Source organism: Arvicanthis niloticus, chromosome 5 (assembly GCF_011762505.2).
Source record: "Arvicanthis niloticus isolate mArvNil1 chromosome 5, mArvNil1.pat.X, whole genome shotgun sequence".
NCBI classification, from domain to species: domain Eukaryota; kingdom Metazoa; phylum Chordata; class Mammalia; order Rodentia; family Muridae; genus Arvicanthis; species Arvicanthis niloticus.
Window position 1 is genome coordinate 14766058 of NC_047662.1, and position 20158 is coordinate 14786215.

Consider the following 20158-nt stretch of genomic DNA (forward strand, 5'->3'; position numbering starts at 1 on the left):
TGTAATCATTTACACACACACACACACACACACACATGTGCGTGCACAAATTTGCACCACTGGCAGCTCAGTACATCTGAGTCTCACACACACATTCCACCATCCCCAGAACGCAGGCTCTCACACTAGTGCACATGCTCACCCATATAAGCTGCCTCTCACCCCTCCCCCCAATTAGTACAGGCATCACACTGTCTGCTCACTTGCCCACGTGGCAAGCTCGGGACCCACAAGGAAGCTGGCAACCACTCTGCTCTCCTCTACCGTTTTTGACGCCACCCCCCCCAGTCCCGTCCCTGAGTGCCTGTCTGCCATCACACCATAACCAGATGAGACAAGGCAATTTATGATACCAGCTGTCTCTGTCAACACCGGATCTCCCACACACGCCAGGGAAGCCAATCACCCCAGCCCAGCCTTGCCAGGAGTGGGAGCTCACAGAGGCAGCACAGCAGGGTGGAGTCAGTACTCAGGGAGGTGGGTGGCCTTGACTTTAGAGCTTCCCCCACCCCTTTGACTCTCACACATCCCCCATCATCCCTGCAACTGTAGCTATACAGCTCCCTTCCAGAGTAGAGACCCTGTGGGCTGGAGTTTCGGAAGAAGAATGGTCCAGCCATAGCAATAAGACCACCAGAAACTCTGTCCTCCCAACCCGAGAGGACCGTAAGTGGCTTCGTGAATGTCCCCTGGCTTCGCTTCACATCCCTTCCCAAGCATCTTTGTCCAGGTTTCTCGCTCCTAAAAAACCTGTCCCTTTCTTGGCTCTGGCCCTGACCCTGACCCTGGCCCCCGGTCCTGGCCCTGACCCAAGTCCCCTCCCTGGGGCCTTCAGAATCAGACTCATTGTCCTGAGCCAGGAAGGCAGCCTGGGCAGGTCACATTTCTTCTCTGGCTGCAATTTTATTTCCATGGAGTTCGAGTGAGTATTTGCCTCATGCTTGATTTTATTGTAGAATTTAAATGCACAGCCCCTGGCCACGCCCCATCCTCTCCCACTCCCGCACGGAGGACAAGGACAGTACCAGCTCCACTCCACGCTGCCGCCCTGCTGGAAGAGTCAGGAAATACAGAGCTAGCTAGATGAGAAGCCAGTTTCTCACTGTCCGCATCTGCTTGGCTAAAGTTGCCTCAGCACAAACCCAGCCTCGCAGGAAAAACGCTAATCTTAGGCACACAAGGAACTCAGGCTGGGCCCGACTCACCCGAGTTATCCTTTGATGAAGCTCAGTTCGCATGATGTCATCTTGGGTCTCTGCTCAGCTCTTCATGGTTCAAGCAGCAAAGACAGTAGGTAGCTGGGGACAGGAGCCCTGGAGAGTCCATACCTTCCTCGGCTGAACTACTCACTTATTTAACAAATGTACCTTGAGGACCTACTCTGTGTTTGTCCCATGCCAGACACACAGGGTTGGGTGGCACAGGGAAGGGACCGCTGGATGACAGTTGTGTGGTGGAAGTTTCTAGAGTCACTTTTCATTGTCTTCCACGGCTCTGTCTAGATCAGAATTGAAATTCCAGACCCAGGGTAGCCATTTCCCTTCATGCTTTGCAAGTTTCTGCCTATTTCTTACAGCGATTAGGACAGGGTCTCATATGGTCTCAGCTTACCTCCAACTCGCTGTGTTGAGGATGACCTTGAACTTCTCATCCTCCTGCCTCCACCACAGGAGTCCTGGGTTTATAGATGTCCTGTCTGGGTTTTAAGCACGCCTGTCGGACCCTCTACCCACTGAGGCTCAGAGCCGCTCCACGCTATGGTTGGTTCTGAGTTCTGTCACTTGCACGGCCTGATGCATGTTCTTTCCTCCCTCGGAAGGGCGGGGAGGCCAGCCTCATTTTTTTCTCATTCACTGCCAGGGACCGAGCGGCCTTGCTAGGGACTTGAACCTATGCCTGGCTGCTGTAAGCTCCCAGGGGCTAGCCATTCCTTCACATCTAATCAGTTCATTAAAGTCTGCCTGGCAAACACTCCCTTGCGCCGCCCAGGACATGGAGACCTCAGCTGCTCCATTTCCAGGAGAGCGAATTCCTTCCCCGCTGGAGAGGAGCGGAGTAATGTAGGCAGGCAATTTAAACAGCTCCACAAACCCGCAGTTTCCACTCTCCGCCACTATTACACTTCCTGGCCGCAGCGGGATTGGCCCGTAAGTGGGATATCAAGTTTATTACAGCTATTTCCAACCTGTAATTGGTTTTGTGGAACACAAAGAGAAAGACTGGGGGTAGGGGAGAGGTGATCCCCTCTTTTTTTTTTCTACTCCATTTTTTTTCCTTTTATGGATGGTGGCATCTAGGGGTATTGGTGAGAAGACTAACGTTGAAGACTTATTTGGTTTTTCAAATTAAAACATGGCTGGCTGACCGGTGGGCCTCCTGCTGCTAGCTGGACTGGACCCGTTGGCCACGATTCTATGAGTCCACTTGTAAATCCATCTGGCTGGGCCACAGCCAGGGTTGCTGGAGGCGGGGGAGGGGACTGGTGCTGAGGGCATAGTGGAGGGATGTGACCTGTTGTGGTTAGCTAGGACTGGCTATTTAGAGCCACGCCACTGGGCCATACAGTAGACAGGGTATTCGGAGGCTACCAGGCCTCATTTTCCTTGTGGAACATTTAGGGAAACTGAGGCCTAGATTAGGAACAGTACATAGACAATTTGTAGAAACTCATAGCAGAAAGATTGATATGATAGGACATGGAGAAAATATATATTTTTAAAAAATACCTACTGTGTGCTAGCTGCCCAAAGCACCTACTATGTGCTAGCTGCCCAACTGGCCACACAACAATGTGGCTTCCTGGAAGCTACATATACTTGTAGTAAAGTTTCAGAGACAGAGACACAGAAAGAGGACAGGGATAAGGAAGGAGAATGGAAGCAGAAGAAGATCCAGATTCCGCGTGGCTTTAAACAGCCACAGGTAGCTATAAATATCATATAAAGGATGATAATTATAGGACAGTTTGTCTTATCTAGGTGGACAGTTTATATTAATTTCAATTGGCTCAGAGTAAATTGTGTGGACGTTTTGTGGGGAAGGAATTTACTGATAGAAATCTGAGTTATACATGACAAGCCCCAGAGTTTTGATTTTACTGGGTTGTTGGGATTTGGGACCACTGATCACAGTGGGTGGATGGCTGGGAATGTGAGCAGAATCTGCAGCAAGGGAACCACTATCGGTCGCTACATGGGGCTATCCAGGGAGGCAGCAGAGTCGCTGGGGCCAGAGAGTAGCTGAGTATCACGTGAGCTGGTGCCTTTTATACTATTTCCCGCAACATATACTGACCATGTTTGCATCTGAGTCTGTGCTTACAAGCAATGTTGAACAGATGGTAAGAACTGAACAGACACTGGCCATGGTCAGTGCCCTACCCAGGACGTTACTCTCTGTAAGTTCAGTTACCCGTGTGTGAGAGCTAATCTTTACTGTCCGTGTAACAAGATGCAGAATCGTCACGGAAATCCATCCCCTGGGCATGTCTGCAAAAGACTTTCTTGATGAAGCTAACTGAGGTGAGAAGCCGCACCCTGAAAGTGGGCAGCACCATTCCAGGGGCCGGGGGTCCATGATGAATAGAAAGGGAACTGTGCCCCAGAGTCCATCGCTCTCTGCTTCCTGAGTGTGGTTGCAATGTGATCAGCTGCCTCGAGCTCCTGCCTCTGTGCCTTCCCCGCCATGATGGACTGAGTGAAAATAATCCCTTCCTTCCTAACGTAGCTTCTTGGGTATGCTATCACAGCAGCCAGAAAAGCAACTGAGCCTGAAGACATCCAATGGGAAAATCATCCTTGGGGAAGGAAGAAGCCATACACCCTGGTCCTCGGGTGGGGCTTGGCCTGTCTCACAGCAGTCTGTCTGTCTGTCCACAGCTTCTCTGAACTATAGCATCGTGGCATCATCCCAGAGCCCCTCTCCAGGTTCTTCTCAGAGTTCCCTCAGCTGCCTGGCTGTTCTGAGGGTTTGTGAGTCAGATCTGTGCCCTGCACCCTTTTCTGAGTCTGCTCCCTGACCACTGGTCTTCTGGTGCCTTTCCTGGGCTGTTCTGTGCTTATTCCCAGACTTCTGGAACTTTCATAGGAGCCTTCCACTCTCTAGCACCAGACAAGAGGGCAGAGAAGAGCAAGGCCCCCTGCAAGCCGCTTCACAAGAATGAAATTGTAAGATGAGGTGTCCCCATCCCAGGCTAGAGGTGGAAAAGGAGGTCCGAAAGGCAAACCTGCTGTTCAAGAGCCCAGAGCTAACAGTGATGTCATAGATGTGACAATCGGGAGAGGCTCAGGCTTGCTTCACCCCCAATTGTCCTCCTAGACAGGAAGAACCAGCTTGGGTTTAAGCCGTCCCCACAGACCCAGCTGTGGCAATCAGTCTGCCACTGTGACAAAATGCCTGAGGATGCTTCAGTTTCAGCAAAGGGAAGGTTCATTTAGCTGATGGTTTGGGAGGTTGTGACGGGGAGAGCATAAAGACTGAACAAAGTCCCTCAGCTCATGGCAGTGAGAGAGAGGGAGAGAGAGGAGAGGGAGGGGGAGGGAGAAAGAGGGAGACCTAGGTATGGACTGGAACCACCCACATGTACAATGGCCCTTCCCCTTAGCTAAGCCCCTTCTGACTATGACCTTCACAGACACACAGGGAGGTGTGCCTCTCTTGCCTTCAGATGATTCTCAGTAAAGTCTGGCTGAACCTACACACCTTCAAGATTTTTGTGCTCACCTTCCCTCCCAAGGAACTCTCTGCCCTTCCAGGAGCATCTTGGGTAGCTCTTGGGCAAATGCCTGTCACTGCAGACTTGCTCTCTCCACTCACCTCTCCCGATGGCTGTGGACTGAGCTCTGCCCTCACCAGATCCTGAATGGGACCCAAAGGGCTGTGGGTGTGCCACAGTCCCCTCTTGCCTGAGGACTGAAACTGTGATCTTGTCATTCACCAAGCCTTGCCTGCCCTTACGTCATCTCAGGACCTCTGACCGATGGCAGCCTCCTAGTGTCCCTCTGCAGTGTCCAAACAACTGGTCCCTTTCCACCAGCAAATGGTCAAGATAAAAGGTGACCAGTCTGCCCGCTGCCCCAGAGGGAAAGCTGTGACTAAGACCCAGGGGTGACAGCAAGTGCCTGGAATCCCAGTGGCTCAGTAGGCACAGGCATGACTCACACCCACATTTGGAGGTCAAGCTGGCCTGCCCATGGTGAGTTTCACTACTGCTAGAGATTGTCTCAGAAAACAGAAAAAAAAATGTAAATAAAACCAAAGAAAAGCAGGCTCGTCCTTGAGGCCCTCCTGTGTTGCTCCTCGGCCTGCAGCAGGGATTTACAGTTCAGGTATTCTCCTTGCTTCGTCTGGGGTGTAGGGGTGTGTGGACGTGTGGGGGCCAGTGTATTTTCCTAGTCATAAAACCCTCAGTCCTGGCAAATAAATTTGAGGAGACAGTTTTACTGATGGATTTTTTTTTTCCTCTGTTGCGTAATAAAAAAAAAAAAAGGAGTGAAATTTGAGATTGGGGCGAACAGGGCTTCAGGCTTTAGAAGGAGATAAAAATCTATGCCTGGGACTGGAGAGGTGGCTCAGCCGTTATGACTGACTGCTCTTCCAGAGGTCCTGAGTTCAATTCCCAGCAACCACATGGTGGCTCACAACCATCTGTAATGGGATCTGATGTCCTCTTCTGGTGTGTCTGAAGAGAGTGACAGTGTACTCATATACATTAAATAAATAAATAAATAAATAAATAAATAAATAAATCTTTTTTTAAAGCTGTACATACCTGAAGGCAGACAAGGCTGGAGCCAGGGGGATGCTGGGGAGCCTACTGCCACTCTCCTGCTCCAGCTGTCATTCAAGATGAGGCCAGGAGGCAGTTAGGCAACCTTGCCAGCCTGGCAGGATAGGCAGGGAGTGCCAGGACCCAGTGTAGGGTCTCAGCTGTGTCTTCAGTTGCAAAGTGGGTTGTCAGCATTGAGCTGTCTTCCCAGGGCATGGGGTTGGGGGCACGGCACACAGATGAGAGACGAAAAGCCCCCCAACCTTGACATGTATATGCGTGTACACAGGTACATGTGTACATGTATATAGGTATGTATGTACATGTTTATGTGTACATACATGTTCATGTGAGTGTGCAGGTGCATGCACTTGTATACAGGTGCATTTGTATATGTACGTATTCATGTATGCAGGTGTGTGTGTGTGTGTGTGTGTGTGTGTGTGTGTGTGTGTGACACAAAGGCCAACTTTGTATCATTTCTCAAGTGTTGTCCACCTTTGTTTTTAAATTGACACTCCCTGCTTAGGCCAGACTCACTGACCAGAGAGGTACCCCATTCCCCCCACACCCGCACTCCCCCCATCCCTGCCTCCTCACTGCTGGGTTTTCAAACACCCAGTTTTTTTCTATGCTCTGGGGATTAAGCTGTCTCCTTACCCCCAGTAAGCAACACTGTGGAGGAATACTTTGAGGGGGGCCCTCTTCATCAAAAGGGACACATAGTCCAGGACCCTCATGGTGACAAACCTCATATGTTCAGAATATGCCATGGCCCCTGGTAGAGAAGCAGGTCAGAATTGCCTCCCCGGGACTGGAAGTGTAGCTCAGCAATTAAGATCACTAGCTATTGCAGAGAACCTGGATTTTGTCCCGAGCACCCACATGGCGGCTCACAACCATCTGTAACTCCAGTTCTAGGGGGATCTGCTGCCCTCTTATGGCTTCCACGGGCATGTGCATGATGCACAGACATACAGACAGGCAAAATACTCATATTCACAAAATAATAAAATATATAAGCAAACCTGCCTCCCACCTGAGGGTCCTGGTTGAAAAAGTACTTTGGTGAGTGTGAGGGGCCAAAGTGTCCTGGAAGGGTTGGAAAGAGAGGAGCAGGGCTGTGATTGTAAGTTTGCTCTGATTTGCAATTGACCAAGCCGCTCAGCTCAGCCCCTCCCACCCCCTCGACCGTGCATCACATGGCCTCGGTCCACTGCAGGGCAGCGCTGGGTTAAGACTTTAGTCTCAGAAACATCCTGGGCAAGTGCTCACACCCACAGAGGTCTCCTTATTCTTGGTTAGTCTAGTCTATGGGACAGGTAACAGATGTAGCCAGTACAGGACACACGGTTGGTGCCCCGTAGAAGCTGGCTGGGTTACACCAAACCTGTTTTCTAAACCGCCCAGATGTAGTCTTAAGTCAGCCTGGGCGCAGACGAGCTCGAGAGGTCAGTCCTCCCAGTCTGGGGACAGATGCCTGGGGAAGTCACTCTCAGCGTCTCCCCATCCCTGACCTCCTCCCTGGTAGCACCCCCTCTCCGGCTTCCACCCGAGGAGCCGCAGGGAGTTAATTCCACTTCTCCAGGCCCAGGCATGAGGCCGCCCCATCGCAGGCTGTTAGCGCGGAGCCCAGCTGAGCGGCGAGAGGCTGCAAGCTCGCGGTCTATAATAGAGTTGCTGAGACAAGCGGAAAACTGCAGCCGAGTAAACAGATAAATAATTGAAACAGTGACAACTCATACCTTGCTGCTTTGTGGAGTAACGCTTTCATTAGCGGGAGGCAGTGGAGACCAGGCGTGAGCGCCGGGCGGCCACTGCTGGGGAGACCCACAACACTTGGGTCTGGCTCTTCAACAGCTGTGAGCAGCAGGACCCTGTGGCAGCCTGTGCCCCAGTGCTGATATTGCTGCGACCTCCTGAGACCCCCTCTGCCCAGCATCCTCCACGCACTCGGGTGGAATCCCAAGGGTGTGGCTACAGAAAAACAAAAGCCAGTGCCCCGTGCTGACAGACCCCTTCTGCCCATCCCTGGGTCTGGTTACCCCACTGGACTTGCTTCAGAAGATCAGGGGAATTTATAAGCAGAACCCAAATCTGCCCCTGGGTGGCAGATGCCTGTGGGGGAAGGGCCTTGCTTTGTCCTTGGGTCCACCCTCTTGCTCCAGTCACTTTGCAGAGTCCTTTCACGGAGGCAGCTGAGCTGACCCCTCCTGCTTCTGACCGTGGCTCTCAGTACCTCTCTGCCTGGGAAACCATTGTGCTTCTGGGCTGAAAACTGCACCTCCTGCAGAAGGAGCTTATGTATCGCCCTTGTGGGAGCTCCCCGCGCTCAGAAAGTAGGCTTCCCTCTCCTCTGGGTTCCTGTGCCATCCTGGGCCTAACCTGTCAGGATGTCTTGGGCTGGGAGTTGGCTCAGCCGCTAAAAGTGCTTGTTGCTCAAGCCTGGCCACCTGAGTCTGATCCTGGGAACCCACAGGGAAGGAAGAGAGAAGTGACTCATATAGTTGTCCTCTGAACTCCACAGTCACCCCTCACACATCGTGTGCACATATGTGATAATAATAACACCAATAATAATAACTATATAATACAATTATATAATATTATAATATTATACAGCTATATTGTGTATAATATATTAAATATTATATTAAAGAATATATTAAATATGTCATATATAATATTACACAGCTATTATTATTATTTTACTAAAAAGTAGAAATAGTTTAATAGAGCTTAGTTGTCTTTCCCTGAGTTATTTGCACACTGATGACGCCCTGACCCTCCCCCTTTTACTAGCTAACCTGCTCCCTCTCCTTCCTTCTCCCTACTGACTAAGACTTGTGACCAGGCTCACTCTACACAGCCCATTCTGATCCTACCCATAATTCCACAGCTCACTCTTCCCAGCCCGTTCTGGTCCTACCCACAATTTCCCAGGCCCTGCTAGCCATGTCTGCAAGGCAGTGCCGTCATGGTGGTAGGATCTCCTGGTGCATGGAAAGACCCAGTGAGAAGAGGCTGCTAGCTCTGCTCCACTTCACATCTGCAGAACCTAGAGGGCCTTTCCTCCCAGAGTTTGCAGAATTGAAAGTCCCCGTATTTCTCAGAAGCGGAAGTGGATGCTCTGGTGGCTAGCACTGGAGAGGAGGGAGCCAGGGTCACTCACAGGCTGGCAGTTGTCTTGAGCTTGTGAAAGCTGTTGACCCAGGGCTCTATAAGGGGCTTTGACAAGAGGTAGGAGAGGAAGAAGCAGGGCAGGAAGGCTCAGTGGTGGGTGATCTTTGTCTCCTCTACAACATGGTAATAAACTTGGCCTCTTGGGGCCAGCAGCTATCATTCTTTCTATTTGTTTGTTTGTTTATATTTGTGTATGCGCGTGCGCACGCACATATGTACATGCCACGGTGCCTGTGGAGGTGGGTCAGATGACAACTTGCAGGAATCAGTTCTCTTCTTCTACCGTGTATGACCCAGGGATCAAACTCAACTCGCCAGGCTTTGGCTGCAAGCTCCTTCCCCTGCTGAGCCATCTCGGTTCTTTGTCAAGCCCTGTGGTTCTTTGTCAAATTCCTAAGCTGTCAGTTGGTGCTTAGATTCAAAGACCGGGAAGGCCTTGCAAAGGCTATCAGCCAGGCAGCCTCCTGGATCTAAAGGAGGGGCCCACATGAGCATCAGAGGCAGCTTCAGCAAAAGAGGGCAGGGAGGGAAGGGCCAGGGCAGGCTGGGCACTCACCTGCGGCTCCTCTCCTCTTTGGCAGGTGACAGATGGCGGCACCATCAAGCAGAAGATCTTCACATTTGATGCTATGTTCTCCACCAACTACTCGCACATGGAGAGTTACCGCAAGAGGGAGGACCTTGTGTACCAGTCCACTGTGAGGTGAGGCCATCTGAGCTGGCAGCAGGCATGTGAGAAGGAAGGGGGGGCCCGGGCCTGGGGGTGTGCTCTTCTAGCCCCTAGATACTCTAGTGTGGGTCATGACTCTTCCACAGGGTTCACACATAAGATACCCCGCATAGCAGACATTTATAGTGTGATTCATAATAGTAGCTGAATTACAGTTATGAAGTAGTAACAAAGTAGTTTTATGGTCGGGGGTCACCACAGCATGAGGAACTGTGTTGAAGGACTGCGGGCGTTAGGAAGGTGGAGAACCACTGCTCTGAGGGACGCACCCGCCTCCATGAGCCCAGCCCTGGAGGGAAGAGGTGAGGCCACGGCTCTTCCCATAACTCTGCAAGGTAGGCTTCAGGAATCCCATTTGCAGGTGAGAGCTGAGGTGCAGTGAGAGGCAGAGCTGAACCTGAAAGTCACACAGCCTAGAATAACAGACCTGAGAGACGAAGCAGCTCTGTCCAGCCTGGAAACAATGTTTTATTGACTTCCAAGATCTCTAAGGTCACAAAGGTCCCAAGTGCAGGATCACCTAAACTCTCAGATCAGGATGGAGCAGGGGAGCAAAGGCTGCACAATCAACAGAGTTCAGCCTCGTGCCAGGGCCCCACTTCCTCTACTTCTGTGGGTATCCACAACCCTACACATTCCCCAAGACTTCTGTTGTATTTCACTCCTCTGACCCTTTACACATGGTAGTCTCTCCTCCCAGAGGCCCTGCCCACCTTGTGTCACCTGGTAAGCTCCTCTTCAGCCTTCAGAACCCCACCCAGGCATGACCAGCATGTTTGCAGAACAGATCTCCCTGGGCTGGATGGGCCCAGGCTCCCTCAATCTGCACCCTCCTCCAGCAAGGGGATCTTATGACCTCTGTGAAGGAGCATCTTAGTGGTTCTAGGTATAAACATACATACACACATATACACACATATATGATATACACATACATGATATATACACACATACACACACAACATACACACATATACACATATACATACAACTCACATACATACCCACACATACATACAACACACACATACATACCCACATGCATAATATATACACACATACACCACACACAACACAAATATACACATACACGCATACACAATATGTACACAGATATACAAAACATGCATACACATACACGCACAATATATACACGCAACACATACATACACATATACACAAATAACACATACACACACCACACACACACAGTGCTCTTTCATACTGTGTGGTAGCTGCTTTGCCTGGTGCTCTCAGAAGGCAGTATTACAACAGAACCTATACTGAGAACAGCAGGAGACACAGCCTGTGTGACACCTTGCAGGGTTCCACTTGGTTGGTGGTGCAGCTGGGACATTTCAGTGTCTGAGGTCATGTGGTCTTTAGAGGCTGAGTCCTGGGGTGGACAAGGCTCCACCCCTTAACTGGGACCTTCACCTATCCCCACCTCTGCGCTTAGCTCTTGTTGTCCTCCAAGGCCTGGTCACAAGTCAATGCATGACTGAATTTGCAGAACGAAGAGACTAAAAGTCCTGGAGATGCTCCTTTGTGGTTGGGGGTGTCGGTTTGCATGAGAATAAAATCTCAGCTTGGGACAGAAGAATTTTTGTTTTGTGAAGTGTGTTGCTGGCTCTGCAGTGAGATCTGGCTAGGACCAGAAGGTGGCCGGAGCCCTGATGGCCTCTCTCCAGGCTCTGACCTAGGACCTCAGACCCAGCTGTTCTTTCCCTGAGCATCTGAGACAGTGGGAGGGAAGGGGTACCCAGAGCCCACAGGAGGCAGGCAGGCGCCTGTTTCCCCCCTTTTTTTCTGAAAAGGAACTCGAGCCAAGGATAAATCAGTTGCTATCAAGATGAGAGAGGAGATAAAAAGCATTTTGGAGAGGAAAAGAAGCAATGCCGTGAGAGCCGCAGAGGGTCCTTAGGCAGGGGACTTCCTGGATTACAGCCAGGTTTCCTGAAACCCAGTCTCCACTGGTAACCCAGCACTCAGCAGCAGCAGATCCCCTCCCTCCTTTGCAGTCAGCTCCCAGTTATGGGTGTGGCCTCCAGAGGCCTCCCCTGCTTTGACTCCTCAGACCAGAAGGAAACCCCACAGCCCACACACACCCCTCCCAGCCATGCTTGGAGAAAGCCAGCAGGTGCCTGAAGACCTGGCTTCACCTCCGAGCACAGGCATTTCCTACCCAGCGACTTTGACGCAGTCCCCCCAACCCCAGAGAACAGGCTGACTAGAGTAATCTTCCCATCATTCTAGAATGTGGTACAAATTGATGCTCATGTTCCTCAAGTCAAATGCTGGCTGCTCCACGTGGTGGGCAGGCAGCCCGGGGTCAGAGTTTCCTGGTCTCTTAAACACAGTTCTGAACGGAGCAGTGTTCACCCCTAAGCTTCAAGCAAACCTCTCTCCCCACCGCAAGGCAAACCCCACTTTGCACCAGACCCCCCTAAAGCCCCTATGTGCTCATTTTCTCTTCTCCTGCTCTCCTTCACCGTTAACCTCTTGAACTTGGAAAAGTAACATTATTTTTTAACCCCCTTTTTTTCCTACATTTTATTTTACAGAAGGGGTCAAAGTTCACTAAGGCCAAGTGATGACCCATCTAAGGGTCTCCCATTGGAAACACATGAACTTGATCAAACTCTACACCACCCCTTCCTACACCTATATACCATGGCATCATCTTTGTTTTACAGTTAATGAAAATAAGGCCCAGAGAGGGCATAGGACTTTTCCAAAGTTACACAGCAGCATGGACTTAAGTCCAGTCCTAAGATTCATGGCCCAGGCTCTTTTTGTCCCCCATGTTCATGCTGGGTTTCTGCATCCTGCTTCCTACACTCTGAGACATCAGGGTATCCTGAGCAGAGGGTACCCCAGGGATCAGAGCCACCATATGTAGGGGAAGGGAGGGGGCAGTGGAAAAAGAGACCCGTGAAATCTAGCAGTGTTGAGAGCATCTTCCTGTGCCCAGCCAGTGAAGGAAGGCTGCTGGCTGCAGGGCCCCATTTGGGCCAGCGGCGGGGCTCCGGGCTCCTCATTTACATATAAATGAAGATATTTACAAATTAATGCATCTCAGCCCAGAGTCCCAACTCCACAGCTGTTCGAGCTGCTTCCTCTTCAGCTGGGAAAGTGGAGTGAGAATGAGGCTGGGAATATTACCAGGGACCGGCACAGAACAATTTCCTGGGGAGTCTCAAGGAGCCCCAGGGACTCCCCGTGCTTGTTCCCAGCTGGTGGGACTGTGATCGGCAGAAGCTGGTAGATGACAGGGTGCCTGCCTCCTGCGGGCGCAGGTGTGAGTCCTTGTAATGTAACCTTGGGCTCAGCGCTGGACCTCAGGGGTTTCGTCCATTCAGTGTGCGAGGGACTCGGGGTAGTGGGGAAGGGACTGGTGGGCAGCGGAGGATTCGCTCCTTAGACAGAAATAGGGAGTGGGCGGGGCCTTAACTAGAGTAGTACCTACAGGGTAAAGAGCTCTGTCAGTGTGTCTGTGCACCACTTGTATGGGGACACACGCGTATGCAGACCGGTGCTTCCTCAATCACTTATGTTATACACTGAAATGAACCGCAAGCCCAGCAACTTCACTAGTCCAGCCAATAATTTCGCTCTGGAGATAGACTCTAGACTTCACTCTTAGGCAGTGGCTGCCTTATCCCCTGAGCCATCTCACCAGCCCCTGGAAGAAGGATTTTCGTGTCTAGGATGACTTTCTCATGTGCAGTTTCCCGACACCCCACGGCAAGAAGGACAGGCCAGAACTGGCCAGTGCTTGAGTTTGATTGGGTCATCATCCAAGCAATTTCCAGTGTGCAATCTCTGCCATGCAAATCGAGGCCATGTAAATAAGGACCATGCAAATAAGGGCACTCCTGATCAAGGGTGGGTCTCGGGGAATAGGGACCACCGTAAGTCATAGAAGACACCCAAGCAGAGACCTGGAGTGCAAACAGTCCATGGAGGGCTGTGGCCCACCATGAACCCCATTTGAAAGTTCACACTAGTTACTGAGTAGAGAGAAGAAAGCAAAATGATCCCTGGAGGAGTTTGGGGCCTGACATCCGAGTCCCACAAACCCTTGAGAGCACATGTCCTCTCACCCAGAGACTGACTGACTTTGAGCACAGCATGAGCTGAGCACACAGCCTTACCCTCGCAAGACACAATAGCAGAAAGCGGGGTGGAGGTGGGGCATTGGTAGGTGGACACTGAAGGAAATGACTGTGCCCATGGCTCTGACATGTTTTAGGTCTGGAGTACATTCTGCAAGGAGGCAGAGCCACCGTATACAAAAGAAATTGGATATCATGTAGTCTCTCTGTTCCTTCCCATGCTTTCATCAGGCAGCAAGGTCCCCCCCTCCCAGGGGTCACCATCCACCCCACCTCAGCACCCCAGAGTCTGTTTGACATTTAGAGAGCGACAGGATATAGTGGGGTCTGGAAAGAGGGAAAGTGGAGCTAACCATTGCAGAAATGACGCCAGTGGCATCTGAGGAGTTGCTCAGACACACGCCAAGGTGACTCAGCTGGCGGGGCTGAGGAGATGGTGGCCACAGTGGCATTGAGAGTGAATCTAAAATCAAAAGTCGCTTTGAGACAAAGCAGGTATGGCTGGCGGGGCGGAGTGGGGGGAGGCAGGAGCTCTAAGTGGAGGGACAGTCTGTTCAGTGGCGATGGGAAGGTGCCCGGAGAGGGACAAGGCCACTCTGAGTAAGCAGACAATGGTCCTTACAGAAACCCTTTGGAATCAGCTCTAAGGAAAACACACTTCTGGGTTTTAAATAGACACATTAACGGTTCAGTCCAAAGAGCCAGGCATCCATGGCCCTTTGAGAGCTTGCGTGTCTCTCCCTGATGACATACGTTACTGCGCAGCTCTGATGCTTGTCTCACGGAGGGTACAAAGAAAATGCCATCCCAGCCTTGATACTTTGGAAGTCCAACTTCTTGGTCCCTTAGTCCTCTGGTTTCTATTGTAAGTTGTGCTTCTGGTTTCCCCGAAATATATAAAATAGGAACTGCTTGCCCATGAGACTCTCTGTAAGCACAGGTTAAGCACCTACTATGTGTAGTGCTTGCTGTGCAATAGGACAAACTCAGGCTTAGTCTCTCTGGAGATGACCACCCAGGACATGCATCATGACCTGGTGCCTCTGTCCCAACCCAGATCATTGAGAAATCTGGATAGAAATGATGTAGTGAGAACAGCCTTTGGCCCCTTCAAGTATGTCAGTCATAACAGTTGATGCCTATTTTAATCATAAACAGGAAAGCCCCAGACTCCAGTCTCTACAAACCCAAGCCTTCAACTGTAGTTGGAGCCCTCGCGGGCCCTATGGCAAAAATGGAGTCTTTTAGAAGGGAGTTGCAGTTCTTCTTCTGGCCACTAGGGGAGCTTTCAGTGAATTGCCCTTTTGCATTCTCTAGCCAAAGCTGGCCACCGCCTAGGGCAGGCACATGGTCTGCTTGGAAGTTGCTTGAAAAAATGTGAATTCCAGAAACCTGCCAGGACCGAATTTGATTAAGCCAGGGAACCAGGAAGTTGGGCTTTAAAGTGATGCTGGCAGTGGAGACGCACCCGCCGCCACACACCACCCACCTGCTCCTGTGTGCAGCCTGGTGTCTAAAGATCCATGGACGTGGGCTGGAGACGTGGCTCAGGAGCTAAGAACACTGCCTGCTCTTTTAGAAGAGCAGATCTGGTTTCCAGCATCTGAATCAGACAGCTCACAGCCACCTGTAATTCTAGCTATGGGGGAATCTAATGTCCTCTTCTGGACTCCTTGGGCATCTGCAGTCAAGCTCACGTGCGCGCGTGCGCACGCGCACACACACACACACACACACACACACACACACACACACACACACACACCACACACACACACACAGACAAAGCTGCTGAGTGCTCTGATCAAGGAAGGCAAACCAAACCCAAGCCCAGCACTGGGAGAGGGACTCTGTATCTGCAGCCCCTGACCTGCAAGAGAAATCCTTCTTCTGAGAGCCCTTGACCCTGCTGTCTAAGTCCCTATGGACCTGCCCCCTCCTGGGCCCCATCCCCCTTGGTCCTTACTGCCTTCTCTCCTGTTCCTGCCCATGGTTTTGACCTGTCTCTTCTTCAGTGTGTCGCTCCCTCTCAGGAAGCACCTGCCCTCCCTGCCTTTTTACCCATAGTGCTCCGGGCCCTGGCTCAGATACCCACGTGGTACAGCAGCCTTCCGGCTCCTCTCCAGTAAGCACAATCCATCCTTCCGGGCAGGAAGCCCGCTGTGTTTCCTTCAACTTCCCAAGCGGATTGCTCCCACCTCCTGGCCTCTCTGCTGACCTGGATCATGAGCAACCCTGTAGGACACTGTCTGCACGTCCGCGGAGTTCAGGCCGCTCCTCCGCAGCCCAAAAAGTTGAATACAATCTCCTTTCCTCCCACACTCCACCCATCCCCCAAAGTGGACGCTCGCCATCCCTTCCCTGACACTGGCCTTCTCTGGCTTTTCCAAATGTCTTTCTTTATCTCTCCTCCTCTTGGAGCCCTCAGTGCTGGCCAGAGTGTTTGTGTCTTTATCCTGAGCACCCACACCCACACTCACACTCACACATATGCGCATGCACAAGCACACATAGATGCACACGTGTGCACACTTGCATGTGCAACCCATTCATCTCTGGCTTGGAGCCCCTCCACGGCCCCAGTGTCTCTCTGGCTAGAGAGCCCCTGCCTGTTTCCATGGTTAGCAGGAGGACCGGGATACTTCTTCTTCGTATCATGGGAGAGCAGAGGCATTCTGAGGCGGGAAAAGGGGGTGGTGCCTGCTGAGCCCAAGTTGCTATTAGGTAGCCTCGACTACCCCACTTTCCCCAGGGACACCACTGAGTTTACAAACCGCCACCAGTTCATGGATAGAGAGGTCAGGGGGCAGAACCCACTCCAAAGCTGTCTGCTGCCCTCTGGTGAAGCACTGGGGTATTACAAGCAGGGGGCTCGCTTGTGCTACCCACCCCCACGTCCAAAGATAGATTCCTAAGGGTGGGGAGGCACCCTCTGCCCACCGCCGTTGCCAGGTCCTCAATGCCCTACGCAGCAGTTCAGTGAAGGGTTGTTAGGCTAATGAACTGGTAGCTGCTGGCTCTTCAGCAATCAGGATGTCTTTGGTTTGCACTATCTGATTAAACCCAGCTTCCGCTGTGTGATACAGCCCTCAGGCCCCCTTCACAGGGCTCCAGCTGAGGACAGAGTGACTTAGCTCCCTGGCAGCCTGTCCTGAGCTGATGGATGGAGACTAACAAGCAGCCCCATCTCTCCTCTGGATGGTGTTACACCTCTAACCTGGAGTCTCCTAGGGACAGTATTGCCCCCCAAGTTGTCAGGAGCCACTAGCCAGCACCAGGCTGTGCTCTGGGTGAGTGGCGGGATCATGGCCTTGATTCCTGCCATGTGCCGCTGCCTCATTACTCACCATTTAAGAAAAGCTTCCTTGCTAACTGTGGGCACGGGGAGACGGGAGAGCAAGGAAACTGGGGCTCCTTCCCTGGAGTGGACATTCCCAGCTCTGTACTGATAACAATGGAGAGAGAAGAGACTGAGTGTTGTTGCAGCTTCCCTAAGGCCTCCACAGGGAAGCAGACAACACCTCATCAGGAAACAGACGTTCTGTGTGTGGGAGACAGCAGCTGGGGCAGGTGGGTGTGTTTGGAGAGCCCAGAGGGATAGGACTCAGTGTCCCTGCTGAGTGACAAGCCAGGGGAGGCTGAGAGGCCAGCCGGGTGTTGCAGAACAGTAAGGAATGTTCCAGTGAAATGCAGCTTCCAAATGCAGATTCCAAAACCCAACCACTGCCCAGACAAGGCAGCACTGCTGGTCCTCAAGCCAAATAGACACCCTGGGGAGGCTGAGACAGGAGGATTGTTGAGGGTTCGAGGCCAAGTTGAGCTAGAGTGAAAGTCTGTCTCAAAAGGATAAATTAAAAAGAAGTGAAAAAACTCCGAGTTCTGATCCATTAAATAAACCAGTGGGGCAGGGACTGTACTTGCCCAAGCTGAATTCAACCAGCAGGCAGAGTGAAGACAACTGTCCAGAGCATTCTGGGCCATGGGGAATCTTGAATTGTGCTGTAAGGTGGGGAGGAACCCTGGAAGAAAGTTCATTACAGCTTGATCCCCCTGAAAGGTAAAGGGTCACCATGGGGGCGATGGGAAGGGTGCTGGAACTGGAGAACACACTGAACCCTGATGGACTGGACCTGAGGGACATGAGGAGAGGCATAGCTGACCCCCAGGGCATGACTGCAGCACAGAGAGAGACAGGGAGCCAGGCTCTTCCCTGAATAGGGAACTGGTGAGGTCTGGGCCGGGTTCAGGGTTCATAGGTACTGCTTAGATACGGGGTACCACAGTGGTGGACCCCCAAGTAGAGGGACGAAACAGGCCACTGAAAACACAGGACAGGGAGAAGTCGCTAGAATCACTGACACATAGATGTGACTTAGAGCCACTGTCCCCTCCCAGACTCTCAGACCCTCCAGAGAAGCCTTCAGTATCATCCAGGCCAGCCCTTTCATTCTCCGTATGGGAAGCCAAGGCCCAGAGACTAAGGGCGGCTTCTCTATGATCACACAGCAAGTAGGCAGAGTCAAAACTCAAAACTTCAGTCGCCCGAGGCTGGTATCTCCACGGCCCAGCCTGCGGGTTAGAATTGCTGACATCGAAAATAATTTATCTACCTACAGTCAGAAACACACACACACACACACACACAGAGAGTCTTTTTTACTTGTAAGTAAAACACCAGTAACAGGCTGCCAGCTGTACTACTAATTATATAACCATTTTATTGCTGGTATTAAAAAAAACCTGAAGGCTGAAACTGTCCTGGAAAGGCCCAAATTAGTAAACAGCTCAGAACAAAGTCTTTGTCACGCAGGTGTTGCCGCACATTAGAAGGGGCACCGGGTGATTCAGACCTCCTCCTTAATATGTTACCATGGTCTAATAACATTTCCCAGGTCTGGGAGAAGCTCTGTTGCCATGGAAGGTAATTGTGTTTGTGGCAATGAGTGTTTTCAGGAGGCTGATGGAACTGGGAGGGCTGGCACAGACGGACAGATGGACAGATGGACAGACAGGAAGATGGATGAACTGGTGAGTGTGTGGATGGATGGATTGGTGATTTGTGCATGTATGTATATATGTGAAGATGTATAAATAATTGTATGTATGCATGCATGTCTAGATATATGGATGATTTGTATGTGTGTATGATATGTATGTATGTATGTATGTGTGTGTGTATGATATGCATGTATGTATGTATGTATGTATAGATGGATGGATGGATGATTTGTATGTATGTACACATGCATGGTTGAGAGGATGGATAGATGGTTGGATGGACAGACGGATGGATGGATGCATGGGTAATTTGGTGGATAACATTTGGCAACATGGACTGATGGACGAGTAGATACATGGATAAAACAATGGGTGGATAGAGGGATAGAAGGGCGGTTGATGACTGGAAAGCTAGGTGGTTATATGAACACATGGATGGATGGACAGAGAGACACACGTGCAGGTAGGTAGCTAGGTGGTCACAGATGGGTGAGTTGAGGAAAAACCCACCCCAGGCTTCCATTACAGAGACAAGGGCCTGAGGACAGTGAGCCTTGAATAAAGCTGGTGTCATTGCCTCAATTTGCAAATGATACCTTCAACTGAGACCGTACAAGCCTGAAGAACACGGCAGTCCTTCAGTTTACAGAAGGAAAGAGAGAACCAGAGAAGCTGAGTGACCAGCTTCAGGTCACACAGTGTGATGGACCTGGGCCAGGGGCCAGGCTTTCTAATGCCTGGATAAGGGCTGTGGGTTTCTTTGCAGTTCTCTCCAGGGGCATCATGGTTCCTAATGGGCAGCATCCTTCCATGCCCACCCGGCATCCAGAGGGGCTTCCTACAGGGGCATCATGTCATGCACCCACCCCTACAGCCCTGCAAGGGCCCCACACGAGCTGGGCACAGAGCTCAGCTTCTATCAGATCTGCCTGCCTGTCCCACTCCCCTGGCTGTCCCCTCACAGTCTCCTTAACAGTGCACATGCCTCGTGAACCATGACTTGTTCCCTTCTGCCAGACTTCCAGAGTGACAGCAAGTAGCACTTTCCCATCCAGAGACTGAGAGCTACCACATAACACAAATAAGAGAGCCCTGGTAGAGGGCCTGGCTAGCCTGATCTACATAGGACCTGAGCCAGTGACAGAGCAGACTCAGCCTGCCACACAGCTTGTCTGAGCCTCAGTTTCCACTCCCCCCAAGTCCCAAATGAAGGGCGCTTCACTTGCCTGCACAGTCAAGGGACATGGAAACAGACAAGACCCTCCATTGCTGCACACAGCCTTTCCTGGAGCCAGAGGCTTATACTCGGGAGGCCGATGGCCGCAATTTCCCTGTGAGCCGCGCAAATGCTGTGGGAATTTT

The 20158-nt window shown here is 51.4% G+C and overlaps 1 protein-coding gene across 1 annotated transcript in view; it reads left to right on the plus strand.

Moving 5' to 3' along the window:
- Igsf21 (immunoglobin superfamily member 21) overlaps nt 1–20158 on the plus strand; it is a 226182-nt gene that overhangs the window by 139213 nt on the left and 66811 nt on the right. Inside the window, exon 3 of the mRNA XM_034502950.2 lies at nt 9532–9653. Within this exon, the coding sequence (XP_034358841.1) occupies nt 9532–9653 (122 nt within the window). The remainder of the gene's footprint in view (nt 1–9531; nt 9654–20158) is intronic.